The sequence below is a fragment of the Anomalospiza imberbis genome, chromosome 3 (genome assembly GCF_031753505.1).
Source record: "Anomalospiza imberbis isolate Cuckoo-Finch-1a 21T00152 chromosome 3, ASM3175350v1, whole genome shotgun sequence".
NCBI lineage: Eukaryota > Metazoa > Chordata > Aves > Passeriformes > Viduidae > Anomalospiza > Anomalospiza imberbis.
In genome coordinates, this window is record NC_089683.1 from 23938020 (window position 1) to 23956601 (window position 18582).

The following is an 18582-nucleotide window of genomic DNA, read 5'->3' on the forward strand; positions in this document are numbered from 1 at the left end:
CTCGTAAGTTCATAATATACTGCGTAAAGCATGACCTTAAATGCATGTGTCTGTATGTTTTCTGTGTCAAACCCAGTTACAACAGGCTACCCTAGAGAAAATTCCTAAATATGGGTCAGAAGTCCAGCAGAGGCCTAGAACAATCCCCAGCTGGCAGAATAGGTACCCTATTTTGGAATATCTGGACATTATGCAAATGCATGCTGTACTAAGCATGGGCATGGTGATCCCTGTGTAATGCAGATGTGGCTCCAGTAGGAATGCAGCACATACAGAGATAGCTGAGTAGGAAAGGAGCATTTGTTCATAGCTATCCATGATGGCAGTACTGAATCAAGATTAATCTATTCCTGTTTTTGAGGTCTTTAATATCAGTATGCACCTGAGAGCAAGAGTTGGTTCAGGAAGAGAGACCACAGAAGAGCATGCATGTAACTGTAGTCTCTTTGTCCTCTCTGCAGTCTCAAAATCTGCCAAGGACAGCAGTAGGCTTGGTGGCAAAGAATGGGAGCGAGAGGTCCCTAATTTAAGGGTCAGGGATGACTGAGTGGTCAAGCAAAGCATTCTGATACTTGTTGGATTTCCTGAATATAGCCACATCCAGATTTGTTTGTTGTTTCCCTTCTACCCCTTCTTGTTTGGTAGAAAGACTTTCTCTCTTGTTCTCTTCTTATTTTGCTTCCAGCACAGCCTTTCATAATGTAATTACAAAGCTCCTTTGGAATCTGAAGGTAACCATATCAAGGAGGTTGCTGTTATCTATAACTTGAATAGGTGTTCTGTAAACTTCTAGAGCAGAAAATAAGTTTCTTTTACATGATTTGTTTCTTTACATTTTGTTTGGTAAGTTTCTTTACATGATTTGTTAAGCCACACCCTTGAGTATTCAAGAAGCGGGCATGGGGCCCAGGTGCCAATGAAGTGATCTGGGCTTGGGCAAAGGCAGATTTTAACTAGTGAGTATACCAAGCCCTGGCATGTCGCCTTCCCACTGTGCTCTGCAGACACACTTCCTTGTGCTGTAGATGAGGTAAGTTCAGAGTCTTCTCAAAATGTACCTACCTGCAATCCTCACAAACCACCAAGCAGCTGGCTTGGGGAACGATGCCTGATTGCAGCATCCCTTCAGAGATGAGCACAGGGTACATCACTAAATGCCACCAAAGAATTAAACATAGAAGGATAGGAAGATTCTCCCCATGCTGCTTATTGCACTCCTAAACATGCATGCTCCTAAACTGATGCACCACACCACTGTGACAAACCTAATTTGAGTCCACATGAATAGTTCAAACAAGTCATGCATCACTTAAGCCTTGCTGCAAACCTTCAGTCACTGCTCTGGTTGTGTGCAGGAAGCTTTTCTGACTGCCAAAGTAAGGTTAACCAAGCCTCTAGTAACCCTCACACATATTTCCCTGAGCTCTTTGACTCTCAGCTGGCATAGGAAAGTCTGAAAACAACCCTAATTCTGATTTACACCCACTGTAGTGCTGTGAGGAGAGTTTAAATGGAGAGCTGGTTTTCAGTACATTGTTATTTGGATTGTTTAGTCTTTATTGATCTAACTATCTCAACATGGTTAAAGGGCTGCTTTATCAAGGCATGAGATAGGTTTCAAAGACTGAAACATACCTTTAGTATATTTTACAAATTTCATTGTAAAATATTTAACTTAAATAGCTCATGTATTGTAATTACTTCATATTTTGACAGAAACTTGTATTAGTGTATATTTCCTCTAATTGGTATCTGTTGTGTTCTGGGGGTCTTTGTAAGACTCTCACTTTATGTGCATTATTACAACTAAAACTACTACTAACCTAAACTTAGGTTTAAAGTATCTTTTTATTTTCTACTACTAAGAATGGGGGTGGGAAACCCTTTAAGCAAGCCAACAAAAGCCAGTGAAATCAGCTTCATCAGATGGTGGCTCAGGGCTGATGATGAGGGAGGAGGCAATTTCCTAAAAGCAGATAGTCCAGCTTCAGAGAAAAGCAGATGCAAGTCAGATGGTACAAGCCTACAACACAAGGTTTAAAACCATACAGTCAGTGATCAATGCTGGGATAACCTGCCTTTCAGAATTTATTCCTTCTGCACTGGAGAGCTGCTTAGCCCCTCAATGTTCAATATCTTTCAAGATTTCACCGTGTTCATTATATCCTTCACACTACTTTCATCTGTTTAAATTCCTGGTCTCAATGACATCCTCTAACAATGAGATCCACTGGCTTAGTGTGAAAATGTTGCTTTTATTTGCTTGTATTTTGCTGCTTTTATTTAATTGTGTTATTCCACTTCTATTAGAAGTCAGGGGAGATGAAAGCCCTTCTCTGTCTCTCATACTGAGATCACATGTATAAAATATAATTTATCTAATAATTTTTGTAATTAATTGATTTGTAATTCACTTCTCACACACATTTCTCAGCTCTGGTTTTTTTTTCCTTTTGTATTCTTTGTCTTTTACTCTGTTGGCTCAATTTTCTGATTTGCTCTTGATTACATCTGCATTCTGTAAAAGTGCAAGAAACTGCCAAGCATTCTGTCTTCCTCAAAACTTCAAATGAGTATGTGTGCATAACTCTGATTTAATTTCCTGCAGAAAAGGAAACTTGGAGAGAGTGGAGAGCACTTTCTCTTCTACCATCAGGACAGCTTCTACCAGTTGCTGGACTTCTGTCCACAGAGGTTTGACAGATATGAAAGATTGTAACCAGCTTGATTCAAGAGGAAAAATATTTACAGGAATTAAAAACCTAATGACTTTTCTAACTTTTGCTCCAGAACAGAGGCAATGAAGTTATTAATAATCTAAACCTTCATTTCAGGTTTATCTCTGCATCCTTAGTCAGTTCTGTAGGTTGCACATGTACAACAGTTGTTGCATTTCCATAAAAACTACAAATGAAAAAATATCAGAAGAAATTGGCAATATAGTACAAGATACATAAAAAGTGAAGGGAAAGATAAGTGCATTGGGTCAGATACAAACCTTCACGTGCTTTTGTTCTTGTTCTCAAGGGGAAGTTCTCAGTGCAAGTTTGATAATGGAATAGGAATCTGGTTCATCTTGCCCAGCTGGTTAGCAGCACTATAGACCTCAGCACCCAGGTCACACAGGCAACAGCTCCCTTACACATACACAGGCCTCTTTCCATCAGCCTGAATGGTGAGAGGTTAAACTGAATGGATGTCCACAGAAACCTGAACTGTCCTAACCATAGCACCAATATTGAAAGATGGCTTGGGTGTGCTTAAGAACCATGCTGAAACTGCCTGTGGTCTTTATACAGAAGGTAATAAAGTTGCAATAATAAAATACAGGACGTTCACTCATGTTAGAAAAGTGTTGATGGGGATATGTTTCGCTGCTGAAACTGGAGATTCCTAATCTTCTATATTGGAATGAGCAGAAAAGACACAAAAATCTTTGGGGCCCAAACCTATACAGTTCAGTTGTCAGTTTTGAAGAGGCATCCTTCTTGCTTCAAGGAGAGCCAGGACACTATCCAACTAGTGAAGTCTTACTCGGTGTCTTGTAGAGTAAAAATGACCCCCACATCCTGGAGATAGACGTTCTCTGGCCTCAGCCCTACACTGCCTTCATTTTAGCACCTGATAACATTAGCAAAAAAGCACCATGGCACTAGAAAAATAGTATGTCTCTTTAATTAAGACACAAACACTCCTGTCACAGCTGTTTTGTTGTGTCGGCATACTTTGGGAGAATGTAGAATGAGATGCTCTGAAAAGTATCAGAGTTACACTGCTTACTTCAAAGGTGTCTCTGTGCAGCCCATTCTGAAACTTCTCAGAAATAACTGTTCAAATCAGGTTTTCAAAGGAATCCAGAAGAGTTGTCTCCCAGATCACCCCTTGACTAACGTTCTGCAGCAAAATATCTGCTGAAAAATAGCAAGGGTTAATTAAGGTCTATGTCCTTAAATAAGGATATAGATAAATAAGAGTTAAATAAGATCTAAGCTAAATAAGAACTATGACCTTGAAAAAGCGAGTGGAAGGATATTCTCTGCTTGAACTAATGTGTATTCAAGTAGGCTGGCAGGGCTGGGGCTGTATGTACTAAGCTCTGGCATCTGAGGCTGAATGATGAGGTGAAGCTCCCTTTCTCTTGCCAGAAAGGCTAACATTCCATTCCATCTTCTCTTGGATGACGTTTCCAGGTGTGAGATTAAATGGTACAGCTGCAGTGTTTAAATTGGTCTGAAATGAAAAGTAGTGCTTGTAGGGAAAGCAACACAAATCTGCAGCATAACTAGAAAATTGTCCCCTGTTCTGCACTAGGATTAAGTGATGCCTACAGCTAGTTAGCTCTTGGGTCAATGTCAGAGTCAGACATACAATAATGCTATTTGAAAATTTCCACTATACACCAAGGTCACATTAGCATTTTCAGATGTCAGTGGTATGTTGGGAGCTGGCATATGGCTGACTATCCACTGTGTTCTTCAGCACCTCCTCCGAGTTCCTGCTTCTCACATCAATGGGAATTTAGGCAAAGTGCATTTAACTAGACTAAATGCCTCTAGTTTATCAATTCCTATGTATGGAATACTGATTCAAATCAGAGTTTCAACTTTCCTACCTATTATCACTTTATCTGCTATGAAAAGTGCTAATTTTTCTTTTAGCCCTTTGATAAAAATGTGAAATAGTGAAGTGCCAAGGATCTGGATTCTCTCTTCACCTACCTAATATGTAGTTGCAGAGGGGCCAGGACCAGGCTCTCCTCAGCGGACCATAGTGAAAGTAGAACAGACAACAGGCACAGGCTGCAGCACGAGAAATTCCAACAGGTATCTGCGCTGAAACAAAGCCTGGAAGGAGCTGCTGGAAATGTGTGTATATATCCTTTTCTCTGCCCTGCACTCCAAGGTGGCTTGCAGACATGCTTCCACTTCCGTGCTCAGAGGTTAACCATGCCTTACAGATGAATTGCGTTCTCATAATATTATTTGTTCCACTGATTCCAGAAGTATTCACGTGTTAAAAGCGAGCATCTGGTGCTTAGAGGTTTGAAGTTGCTGCACCAGGGTCTGTCCCTCAGCTCCTTCCCACGGCGCGCGGACTTTCCGGGCTCTGCGGCTGAGGACGGCTCCGGGCTGCATCGCCTCGCTCCGGCCGAGCCCCACCGAGAAACCCTGCGGAAAGCGCAGGGCCCCACCTGGGGGCAGGAAAAGAAATGTCAGGCTAACTCCATGCCCAGAGCTCCCGAGTTGTTGAAAAAGAACCCGGGGACACGCCGAGGAGTTGCCTACGACTCAAATTTTTTTCCCCAGCAGCAAATGAAATAGCCTTTCCTAGGAGCAAGGCTGGGTTCCGAGTGCAGCCTCCTGAGAAGTCCTCTGCAGCAGCAGTGTCCAGGCTCCCTGGTGTCCACGTCCTACACGCCTCTGGAACGCGAACCCTTGCCCTCTTGGACCTCAAAGTGTGGCCAGCACCAGCAGGTCCCACAGCGATCCCAGCGACCCGCTTGGAAAGCCGCTGAGAGGCCAGCTTTGTAAACCAGGCACGGCTCTACGGGGCATTGGCTCCAGCGGCGGCTCCGTGAGGGCAGGCCCCAGCCGGACCCAGCCGGTTCCAGCCGGACACAGCCGGTTCCAGCCGGACCCAGCCGGTTCCAGCCGGACCCAGCCAATTCCAGTCGGACCCAGCCAATTCCAGTCGGACACAGCCGGTTCCAGCCGGACCCAGCCAATTCCAGTCGGACACAGCCGGTTCTAGCCGGACACAGCCGTTTCCAGCCGGACACAGCCAATTCCAGTCGGACACAGCCGGTTCCAGCTGGACACAGCCAATTCCAGTCGGACACAGCCGGTTCTAGCCGGACACAGCCAATTCCAGTTGGACACAGCCGGTTCCAGCCAGACACAGCCAATTCCAGTCGGACACGGCCGGTTCCAGTCGGACACAGCCGGTTCCAGCCGGACACAGCCAATTCCAGTCGGACACAGCCGGTTCCAGCCGGACACAGCCAATTCCAGTTGGACACAGCCGGTTCCAGCCGGATCCAACCGCCCCCCACAAGGTGCAGCTGAGCCACGGCTGGGGCGGGAGTGGGGAATGAGTTTAGCAAGCGGCAAAACACGGCATGGCAGAGTGCCTGGGAAAAACAGTGGAGAAAGTGCCTTGCGAACACACCAAGAGCAGGAGGGGAGAAGACAGAGGAGTCAGGAATGAAGGAAGGAGGTTGAGTCTGGGAAGAAAAGGAGTGGGAGGAAAGTGTTCTAATTTTTTTTTTCTCACCAACTATATTAATTGGTAATAAGGAAATTTTCTCCAAATCAAGTCTATTTTGCCTATGATGGCAATTGGCAAGTGATACTAAACATGGGAATATCTGCCAAGTGCCTGCTAGAAGTAGTGTTAGGAATCCTCCAGTCAACCTTGCTAGTTTTCCCTGAATCTGTCATTTTGCCTTTTTTTTTTTTTTTTTTTGGTTCGGTTGCTATAGTCAGGTGAGAAGTGGTACCACAAGAAGCACCTATAAATAGCTTGAAAAAGTATCAGCTATAAATAGCTGATGCCTCGTTTGCACATTCAGATGTGCTTAAACAAAGAATTCCACTGGAATTAACTGCAATCTATCAAGGCATCAGCAAGCACAATGCAAGCACAAATAAAGATCCCACACAGTCGTCAGGAACCTTAACTTGTACTAAAGCAAATATCCTGTACTTCATAGTAAATCAGTGAGAATTATCCCAGTGTTTTCAATGCAGATGAACTTGTCTTCCATTGGCAGAGTGTTTTAAACCAGAAATAGTTGTATAGGATCACAACCCTTACCTCTACCAAGCGTAATTTAGGTGGCTCTCAGAATGATGCTCAGGCTGATTTGTACATAAATAGGTCTTACCAGAGCAAGAGTTGAAGAAAACCCCTAGTCGTTCTTGGAGAACACATCAAAACTGCCTAACACCTAAGTGATTTGTGACAGGTAAGAGTGAAACAAATCCTGAGGCTATTATGCGTTAACTAATATTTAGCCAGGAATTATTGGTCTGGCAATACTGAGAGACATAGGAGAAACAGCAACAAACATCTGTACATTTTACTTGTTTACTATTGTCTTGAAGGCTGGTAACAGAACTGAAGAGCTCTTATGTGTTGTAAAAGCATTACTGAAGTCAGCTAATACCCTAAATAATTACTGCTACAGTGCTTAACAGGACGCAAGGTTGCTCAGTAAAGAAAGATACTCTGTAAAAGACTTAGATTTGAGCTGATTTAATCCCTAGTTTGCCCAGACTATAGAAGATCACAGAATCACAAGGTTGGAAGAGACCTTCAAGATCATCGAGTCCAACCCGTTCCCTGACACCTCAACTAAACCATGGCACCGAGTGCCACATCCAGTTTTTTTTAAACACATCCAGGGATGGTGACTCCACCACCTCCCCGGGCAGACCATTCCAGTACTTTATCACTCTTTGTGTGAAAAACTTTTTCCTAATATCCAACCTATATTTCCCTTGATGCAGCTTGAGACTGTGACCTCTTGTTCTGTCAGTTGCTGCCTGGTGAAAGAGACCAATCCCCACCTGACTACAACCACCCTTCAGGAAGTTGTAGAGAGGGATAAGGTCACCCCTGAGTCTCCTTTTCACCAGGCTAAACAGCCCCAGCTCCCTCAACCGTTCCTCAGATCGGCAGTAACAGTCTGTAAACCTGGTGCTCTTTACAGGTTAGAAAGTAAATTGACAAACCTGAATGGGAATATCAAAATAAGAAGGTTATCAGACAGTTAACCCAGAGCACCATGTCACACCATGTAGCCCTGCATAAGCAAACATGGCTGCAGATTTTGTATGGAGAAGTCCTCACGATATAGAAACACTTTCAGGTATTTTTCATTTCAAAACAAACCAAGAAGATAAGTAAAAAAGTAACAGAACAAAATTGGAAGTGCTTATCAACAATTTACTGAAATATCAGGAAATGAACCTCACCTGGACCAGACCTGGAGCCTTACAGGGTATGTCTGCATTAGTGGTCTGGAACAGGAGAATGTTTTAAAATGTAATTTCTTAACTGTGCTTTGGCTCCCATCACAGTGTGATCTTGGAGTATACAAACTGGATTCTTTCTGGATGAAATTAAACTCAAAAATGCGCTTCAAGAGTGCACCAAATGCTGTTTTAAGTGTCATTCAGGCCACAACCACTCTTGAGCTATGCTGAAGTTAACTCTGTCCCACAGTGTTGATGACAAGGCTTCAGTGCCAGCTGTTCTTCTACTCATTCATTGCTGCTGTACCACTCTATTTACTAATAGAAATAACTATCAGCTGTTAGGCTCATCACCAACAAGTAATGGCACCTCCCACATCTGCTGCATCTTTGCTTGTGGAACTCTTGAACAGCATTACACACTTTTACAACTTTTACAGTTTTGTAGAGAAAAAGTTCACTTAGCAAAGGAATTATGACCAACAACTACAGTGTTTTCCAAACTTTTCTAATAAGATAATCTAAGATTAAAACAAGGACTGAACTGTAATTGCAATTGACAATACATTAGCTGATAAATTACTGTAGGTCAATACAAACTTTGTACACCTGGCAGTGAGGGCAAAGTGTTTGTAGCACTGAAAACTTCAATCATGCTGAAGCTGGGAAGTCTGATGAGCTCTCAAGTGGGCAACTTGTTCATCAGATATCAGATGAGTGTGCTTACTACATCCCAGTGTCAAGCAGCATCTTGTTTCTCAACCCACAGCTAACAGAGGAATAAACCAGGGCCATGAGAGATTGAGCACAAGTCTTTTCCTGTAAACTATGTCATTAATGTACAACTATAACTAACAAATATGAAACACCAAGGTAGCATCCTGCAGAGCATCTTTTTCCTAACCTAAGTGCCATTTTTTGAACTGATTAAAACAATTTTAAAATAATTTGTCTTGTTTTCTGTGGAAACCATAAAGTTAAAAAAATGAGGAAAAACATATTGAATTTGGTTGGTACTATATAGGAGCTATATCAGGTTTGTGTGATTGTTTACTACCTCTCCGCATCTCCATTCTCTTGTTTATAAACACAAACAAAATATACCTTTCCATGAGGCATGTGGGTTAACGACCCTCTTCATATCAAATATAAAGAATTTATCCTCCAAGAAAAGTAAAAATGATGTTTGCAAGCCCCAGTTTTCATTCACAAGACAACAGGACAATGTGACTATATAAAAAGTTTATTTGATTCGTACAGGTTCTCTAGATACAGCAGTTAAACAAAAACATTTGTCAGTTTATTTCCTAATTCAGCAATAGAAGTGCAGCTTAGTTATAAAGGCACAGTGTTGACATTTAGACAAGTCACTGATGTCCAGTAGAACTGCAAGAGAAAGACCTCAGTCCTACTTTCTTTAAAAACCACTTGTTTCATTTGCCAACAGTGATATTAAAGAAGAATAAAGGCATACATTGCAAGCAATCATCATATAAAAATCTGATCTGGATCTAGAAAAAAGTCCTCAGAAATAGCATGACATACTGAAGCTATCAGTCAGCAACTCACATTTCTATTTTTTGCTCTTCCACAAAGTCTCTAGGAAGACAGTGTGCTTGCTGCCATTTCACTTGCTTAAAATTACCAGAAGAAATCTCAAGATGAATGAAGGAGAAAATAGGCTAATACTGGAATGTTATAAAAGATACATGCCTACTTTGTTTTGTGTGAGGGCATGACCTCTTGCCCATTGAAACACCTCTGGAACACCCCTTCACCTTCCTTCACGGTGCAATTGGACGTGTGCAGTCTGGCAGTTCTCTTACAGCCTGCAGCCAGGCAAACTAATTTGCTTTTATATCATAATACATGCAGAGAACTCTCCTGACAGTCTCTACATATTTATCATCAGGAACAGGTTTCCTCTGGCTTCCTGGCTCAAGAAATTTCTTGATTGCAGGGATGCTGCTTATCCTTGCTTTAAATGCCTAAAAGGCAAACAGTAAGTACATGGTATTTAAAGATCATAAAGTAACACAAGAAAAAACCCTATTTAACTGATTTGTGTAACATTCTTTAACAAGCTGTATGTGTAGACAAGACACAAAATATGGTTTTAAGTGTGGATGAATTTTACTCCCACTCACTTCAACCCTTTCATTTTCCACAGTAACAAATGATCCATCTGTCTTGTATTGATAGGGCATGAAGTGTTAAGTTATCTGTGGCTTCCAATATGTACATTATTCAGATCATTCTTGTGATCCAGAAAACATCTGCCACTTAGCAGTATCACAGAACTGGTGAGAGTTCAAAAAAAGGGAGGGTGCATTTCTTCAGATGGTTAAGGGGGTTACTCCAGAAATAAGTTTCTCTAGATGAAACATCTTACAAGGCTCTTCCTAAAGCAGGAAAAGCAAGATTACAATGAAAAAGTAACAAATGTTTTGAGGAATTATTTACACAGAACAGACTTTTAAATATAATTTATCACATTTACAGCCATATGAGCATCTTGTTATTGCAAGGTACCTGTAACTGAGGCCAGCCCGAGAGCACATCTGACTTCTTCTCTTCTACCATTAAAATGGCTTCAAGAAGATGAACATCAGCCCAGCTAAAATTGTTGCCAACAAGGAAGTCCTGCCCATGGTCTTTCAAAACCTATAAAAGTCATAGATGAAAACACTCAGGTGTGGATAGCCAGCTGAGGTTCATGTTTTCAAAATTCATAGGCACACCTTCTTTGACAACACTACTGTCTCCTTTTCACCCTTCTCTCCCATGCAGCTAACAGGGAGAACAGGGAATGTGCCAGCAGTCACTGATCATCTTACAACAGAAATCTAGAATCCCAGGGTTTTTCTTACTGATCCTTTCTTCCTATAGCTCCAGGTAACCCTGTGTACTAGACTATAGGGTTAGATACCTTCTTGGTATTCACATCTTTCAAGTCTAATTTTTCTGGAATTTTTTAATACGCTTTTACAGCTTCAGTGGGAAAATAGAGAGTATAAGAGAGGTGATCAGCCTAAAGCATTAGGGCTAAGAATCAACAAGTGGAATATAGGGCAGAATGCACCCTGGCAACCACCTATAGGAGACCTTGCAAAGTGAAAAATTTTTCTCTTTAGTCTTTAAAATGGAGAGGAGCTATTCCTGCTAGATCATCCTGTCCATGCATATTAATTTCCATTGAGAGTACCTCTTGGGTCCTATCTCTCCAATTATCAGTTAGAGAAACACCAAGATTCCAGTATGGCTAGAAGTCAGCAGTGATAGCTGTGTATTACTGTGTTTACAAAAACCCAACTGAGATGTATTTGAAATGTTAAACGAAGAAGACAATTAGCACTGCTTTTGCAATGCAAATTACTGTGGTGAAGTTGACCCTGGCTCGATACCAGAAGTTCATCAAAGCTGCTCTATCACTCCCTTCCTCACCTGGACATGGGGAAGAAAATGCATTGAAAGTCTCTTGGGTTGACCCAGCCCAACGTCTCTGACCCCGCTCCAGCCAACAGACAGAATGGATGTTCTGGTGTAAAATACTGCACTGACACTTCTGCTTCTTGTTGTGGTGAAATATCCAGTGTTCCCATTGTTATCCAGCCCAACATCTCTGACCCCCCTCCAGCCAACAGACAGAATGGATGTTCTGGTGTAAAGTACTGCACTGACACTTCTGCTTCTTGTTGTGGTGAAATATCCAGTGTTCCCATTGTTATCCCTCCAGAATCAGGGAAGAAAAATTATCCTCCTCCATACCTTTTCATACACTGGGAAATACCTGCTTGTTGCCTTTTCAACTATTAAAGCACATTGTTTCTCTTTATCCTCTGCTGATAAGAAAGGGAACATCAAAATGAAGCCCATAAGGTCATCAGTTCCTCCAACATACATATCAATCCTTAAAACCAAAGCAAACAAAAACCTTAGATAGAAGGCACCTTCACAAGCCGAATCACCTTATATTTGTTTTAGGATAGTAAACATTGAATTTCCCATCCCCCTGTCATGGTGCCTTCCCCCGCCCCTCCTTTCCAGGCTGCAGTGTGATCTGAGAAATACTTCTTTAAGCAATCTTGAACACACCCTGTCATGGAAATGATTTCTGCAATTAAAAAAATATGTCACAGTGGGACTCTTGGTTGTATTTGTAGTGATTTTGGCTCTTGCTTCATTAAGTTATGTGTGTACCTTTGATGTTACAGATCACAATCACCAAAGAAACACACATTACCACAAGGAGTCATTCCCAACTGACGTAATTGTCTGGATGTATCCCACCTTCAAAATTTCATCCAAAGTCCAAATAGTGCCAAATAGGTAAATAATGGGGTTGGAAGTCTGTAGCATACCAGGTTCTTCATCCAGCTAAATTATCAGTACAGCAGTTCTTCAGATTGTCCCTTTGCCAGACCTATCAAAGCAGGTTTTGTACTGTGGATGGACATTTAAAATGCTGCATACTGAGACAGCCCCATACTTTTTTTTTCTTCACAGACACAACATCAAGATGTAAATTCAAGAAGAGTAATACTTTTACATACAAGGCTCTTTCCTTCAGGTCCTTCCCATAGAGGTTGTACTTTGCTGCAATGTAGCTGAGGATGGCTCTGGTCTGCACCATCCTCATCCCATCAATCTCCACCATGGGCACCTGCTGAAACAGCAGGGATCCACCTTAAAGGACAGACACACATTATTCGACTGATCTAATAACTCCACATCAGATTTCCTGCTGTCTGCAGAGGAACATTGCTTTTATGGTGAGCTTGCTGTGGGTAGTCATTGTATTAAACTGGAGTTCTTCCATGCAAAAAATATATTACAGTGGTGCAGACAAATTAAACTGTAAAACACAATTATACTGGGTTACTATCCTTCTTTTAAAAAAAATTCACTGACATTTCAGTCAGGACTGTGTACAGCAGCTTTTGAATTGAAATTGAAATGCAGTGGAGACAATCACACTAAACATCTCAACTGAGTAAAATGTGTCTAGTTCCAAACAATGTAAAAAAATTCTGTTCCATTATTCAAATACTATTTGAAGCAAACGTTAGATTCACAGATTTCTCTCTTAGACCAATCTTTAGGCTATATCAGGACATAACATGAAATTCTGGGATACATATTTTCTGGTTGCTGAAGCCCATGGTTAAGTTTGTGAGATGCATAGACAAATGGAGAACATAAGTATCCAGAGGCCTGGCAAACCCTCCAGGTTGGAAAGATACTGAGTTTGCAATTTCATCTGTCTACATGTGGAAAAAACCAGCCTCTGCAGCTGCTCACAGCTCTCAGGTTTACTCTTCTGTGTGGAAAGGAAGACACATAGAATCTTCAAAGACTTCACACATCTTCTCTAATTCTGGTTACACTTTTCTTGAGGTTTCACATGGACTCACCTTGCAGGAGTTTCTCATACTGGTCTCGGGTTTCCAAAAACTCTTCTTCAAACTGACAAAAGAGAGTGAGGAAGAGGAAATAAGAATCTTTTCACATTTCTAGAAGAGATAAACTTTTAAAGCATCATAAAAGGAAAAGAATATACATCATGGTTCTTTTCATTTCAGATATGGCTCTAAGGGAGAACACACTAAGGACAGAAGTGCTGGCAATATCTCCTGGACTGTCACACTTGATAAATGCTGCTAAGGGCAAGCCTAGCAGAAGAACAGGCAATAAGAACTGGAGTGAGGATGGTTTGTTTGATTTTAAACAGGCAATGTAATGTGTAACAATCAGCAATACATACAGGTTGTCCTTAAGATGCTTTCTAGAATGTGGAAAAAATCTGCTGTGATATTTTGATTTGGGAGCTAGACAGGAACAAAATCTTCGGAAGTTAAAAAGATTTTACAAAATAGTGTACAAGTAGCAAGCCCTGCAGGAAGTTTGATACAGATGCATGTTTCAGACACCTGAAGATTAAATATTCACAAGATGAGAAACAAAAAGATACAGAATTGCTGGTGATCAGATGGATGGTTGAGGATGGCTGGACCAATCAGTGTTACTTATGGAGAAACTGAGTTCAAGACTAGGACACCAAAGTTAGATATCTACATGTATGTGTTTGCATGTGCCATACATGTCTGTGATCCGTGCACAACATGGAGACTAGAAAATGGTTGGGTATTACCAATCCCTAAATGCCTTGCTCATTCAGCCTCTCTCTTAACATTGTGCCACTCATGTTAGTAATTAAGATTTGCTATACTAGAGAAACCCCAGAAGATCAGGCACATTAACACACTGCCAATGTTCAACCAAAGCAAGTATGATCACAGTCTAAAATTCAGAACCCAGGTTTCTGCTGATGAGAATCTGAGAAAATAATATTCAAGGAAAAAGTGTATTAATTGGTACTTATCAACAGCTTTTTTTAAACTTAAAACCAAAAAAAGAAAGAAGAGAAAGGGACTTAAAACATAGAAACAAATGATGGAGGGAAGCAGACAGTTCTGTCTTCTGCAGGGCCTTCAAAAAAAAGATTGGCGGTCTTTTGAAAAAACTTGTATTCCTTGGCTCAGTACACAAGTAACTCTATGTACTGTAACAGCTTATTGTGTAAAAGAGGACACTCAGAGCAAGTACTAGTCCTTTGTGTCCTGAAACTGTATTACCAGTTTACCACCAAGATGGCCAGCAAATGAATAAGTAAATTATATACCATCAGAAAAAAAATTAAAGTGGTATCTTCCTTCTCTGTATAACCCAAATATTTAGAGATTTCTAATTCCCCTACACATGTGGGTCAATTTGCTCACTTTACCTGCTAAGTTTACCTAAATGATGAAAGCTTACAGTTTATTATGGAGAATGCAGCCAGTGGAGTGAAAAGTAAAACAAAAATCTCTGTGTGAGCATTCAACTGAAAACAGGAAGACTAGAGAAAGTAAATTGCTGTTTTACCAGGCACAGATAACACTTGTTATTCGAGGAACACAGCTATCAGCTCAGCAGCTCTGGCTCAGTAATCAAGTGCTTAATTAAGGATTACACATTCTTGTGTTAAGCAAGTGTCACTGCTTATAGTGTCACTGCTCAGAGAACATGTAACTTGAAGCCATGCTTTTGTATAAGTAAAAGTATTTAATTACACTGAAGTAAAAGTATTTAATTACACTGAGTAGCCAACCTTCATTTACTACTGCATCTTGGGATGCCTTTTCTTTTCTAACTAATAACATGTGATCTGCCTCAAAGACAAGCATATCAATGTGCAGCTAGAAGTTAAAAACTCTAAAACAAACCTCGACCCCAGCTGCAGCCAACAACCAACGAATCGATTCCATCTTGCCTCTTCCATCAAAGTAGTAAAGTTTTGGTTTCGCAGACATGACTTCAAACTTTCTGTTACCTGAAAGAATTATAAGAGATAGTGAGTTAATAATGATACAAAAAACTGATGGCAGCTGGAGTAATGGTTCACAGGTCACTCACACAACAAAAATTTAAGTCAATTTTTGGCAAAATATTTTAGCAAATAACTAAACTGATTTGATTTTCTTGCTGCACAGTCAAGTCAAACTATTTTATAGACTTTTCTTCCCCATGAAATTCAGGAAAAGTAAGCATCAAGTTGCTAAGTAGAAGATAACAGAAAAAAATTTAAAAATTACCACAAAGAAAAACCTTTAAACTTTTAGAAAATATAAGTTTTAGCACTGAAGTTACACAGACACCACTAAAAGTCGAGTCTTGATCAAACAGAAGAGGCAGTAAATGAAGTTTCCAAAACTGGCAGACCTTGTATCAAGGAATGCCAAAACTATCTAAACATTAATTCTACACATTTAGGTGAAGCACAGCAATATACTTTTAAGTCTCTCACTACTTTTTCTAGCTGTGGTGATCCAGCAACCAGTAGAAACACCAAAAATATCGCAATATGAGGATCAGTAGAAACTTCAGAAGAATGGCCTGTTTCTTCTGTAATAATCCAGATTAAAATACAGAGTTTCAGAGTGTTGCACTACTTGTCCTTCTACAGGCCACACTTCATTCTATCAATAAACCCTGTTGCTATGCAAAACTTCATGGACTTTTCAGATGATCCAACACTGCTTTGCAAGTAGCATTTTAGTTCTTTAATGAACTTCATAAATGAGGCTATTAATTATTATATTTTGAATAGACTACTGTTTAGGCCTCAGCAGGAACTGGATTTCACTGTAGAGCCATAAGCCAAGAGAGCAATCAAATTTAATCATACTGGCATTTCACATGCAGAACTCCCTTGGAGTAAGTCTTGCTGCAACTGAGAGCTGCTTTCCCTCTGTAAGGTGATTTATTGTCACTTCAATCCACAGTTGAAGTAATTCTGGAAAATAGGCTCTTGGCATGCGAACAATAACCTCCAGTTTCCAGTGTTGCAAGAGCTCATTCATAAGCAGAGGGAAAAAAGACCTTGAACACGCACGAAGTGATCTGCTTGTTAGCTAACAGGCACGAAAAGAGAACACAAAATAGGAGATTGCACCAGGCCACGGGAATTCAAACGAGCCAGGCTATTGCACCCCTACCTGCTCAGGGGCCTCTGATTGCTCTTAGGTAAGTCACAGGGAACTAAAACACTGCCAAGTACTATCTCTACCACTGATAAATATAGCAGTGAATTAGAAAAGTATCTCTGTGAACTACACAAAAGAACAGAATAAAACAGGAGCTACTTGTGATACAGCTACATTCACAGAGAAAGAAGAAAAAAGCCAAAGGTGATTTTTAACTTGTAGTTTAAAAAACTAAAGAAACAGAAGAGCCACTCTTCCTCAGTGCCACTTGCGGAGACCTGCTCTTAGCGGGCCAGTGAACAGGTCACAGGACATAAACAAGTCACTGATGCCCTACACACCTCAATGGAGCACAGGAAAAGGAAGGTAAAGGCATGATGGGTGCTTCTTTTATAATACTTTATAAATAATATCTTTTTAAATACCAGGAGATCAACAAACTCTGAAATGAGCTGTAGCATTCTAGGTTCCTAGAACTGAGCCTGCTATGCCATACTGGAAGAGAAAGTCCAACTTGTGAACTAAATGGAAAGAGCACCCTGGTGATGGGCAAAGAGCTTCTCCCTTCTCCTCCGTTCATCAGAAAGAGCTAAAGTGGCAATTTGCAGTCAGGAGCTGCAGTTGCTGGTAGGTTGTTGTCCATTGCCCTCAGCCTGACACCTCAACTGGAGAATGGACTTGGTGAAAAATCTGCTGCCTTGCTGTGATTTATGAAGGCCATCTGGGCTAACGGTGGAATGAGGAAACATGAATATCAGTGCAAGAAGCGATTGCTCCCACGCAAGGAGAACACGGACCAGAAGAACATCGGTGAAGAGGGCCAGGGGAGCAGCTGTGCTTCGCACGTCCCGCAGATCCAGGACTCCAGGGCCCGATGTTCCCTGCCTGCGTTCAGCAGCCCAAGAGCGCTTCCACTCAGCACCCGCAACAGCAACAGGGGGCACGTCCCGTGCTCAGCGTGTGACAGGCAGCGGCCCCCGGGGCCATCAGCTCCCACCCCGGCCGGGGACAAGCTCTTGGCAGGCACGAGATGACGAGCGGTCTGTGCTGTGACACGGGGAGCCCGTGTCCGCTAGCGGACCCACGGCTCAGGCCTGAGCCCGCCCCAGACTCCCGGCTCCCCGCCTCACCTGAGCCAAGCGAGCCACGGGCACCGCTTGGCGGGGGGAACAGGAAGAGAGAAATCCGAGGGCCCCACGTTACTCACACACACGGAGGGTTAAGCGGTGATGCCGAGCGAGCACAGGACGCCCCAGCGCAGAGCACTCCCGCCGGCCCCGCCTGCAGCCGCGATCAGCGGCGGCCCGCTGCCGCCGGCCCCGCCTGCAGCCCTCCCCGCCCAGGCCACGGGACGGCGCCGAGCGCAGCAGCCGCCAATGGGAGGCCGTCAATTTGCAAGTTTCGCAAAGCCTTCTGGAAAGACATCTTACCCCACAGAATTTCGCTAAATTTTTTTAACAGGGTTAAGAACCGGTTTCTCTCGGGTTGTTTCGTCCTGCAAAGTGTTGATTTCATGCGTTGTATCCCTGGATTTAGCCGATGCTACAAGCCATAAGCGGCAGGGAATCCGCAGTTCTGAGCTATAAATACATGCTTGGGAGCTCGCATTGTCTGGATGTGAGGGCGATCTGGCTGCGACATCTGTCACCCCATTGATCGCCAGGGTTGATTCGGCTGATCTGGCTGGCTAGGCGGGTGTCCCCTTCCTCCCTCAACGCTCCATGTGCGTCCCTCCCGAAGCTGCGCGCTCGGTCGAAGAGGACGACCTCCCCGATAGAGACGGTACCGTTCATCGGTCAAGGGTATACGGTAGCTGCGCTCCCCTGCTAGAACCTCCAAACAAGCTCAAGGTCCATTTGTAGGAGAACGTAGGGTAGTCAAGCTTCCAAGACTGCAGACACATCCAAGTGAGGCGCTGCATGGGGCAGTCTGCCATTGTTTTGTGCTGCTTTAGCCACATTCCGTGCAGTCACTGTGTGTGTATACAAATTGCGCGTTTTATTTCACTTTATCGCTTCTTCAATTCCCCACTCACCTAAAAATCCGTGAGCTATTCACGTGACACTTCCCCCCCTCCC

General features: G+C 42.3%; 2 protein-coding genes across 3 annotated transcripts in view; both read right to left on the reverse strand.

Moving 5' to 3' along the window:
• The window catches only part of LOC137470382 (glutathione S-transferase-like), a 40853-nt gene that overhangs the window by 20408 nt on the left and 1863 nt on the right, over positions 1 to 18582 (reverse strand). The gene's annotated exons all lie outside the window — the stretch shown is intronic.
• LOC137470376 (glutathione S-transferase 3) lies at positions 9207 to 17852 on the reverse strand. Of its 2 annotated transcripts, none has more exons than XM_068183629.1 (7): positions 17712 to 17852; positions 15245 to 15351; positions 13394 to 13445; positions 12533 to 12665; positions 11748 to 11889; positions 10512 to 10643; positions 9207 to 9967 (listed from the first exon to the last, which is right to left on the reverse strand). In XM_068183629.1, the coding sequence occupies exons 2-7, from the start codon at positions 15329 to 15331 to the stop codon at positions 9824 to 9826; spliced, it is 690 nt and encodes a 229-aa protein (XP_068039730.1). In that variant the 5' UTR covers positions 15332 to 15351; positions 17712 to 17852; the 3' UTR covers positions 9207 to 9823. The 2 variants fall into 2 exon arrangements, with proteins under 2 accessions (XP_068039730.1, XP_068039729.1); XM_068183628.1 differs by lacking the exon at positions 17712 to 17852 and adding an exon at positions 17635 to 17653.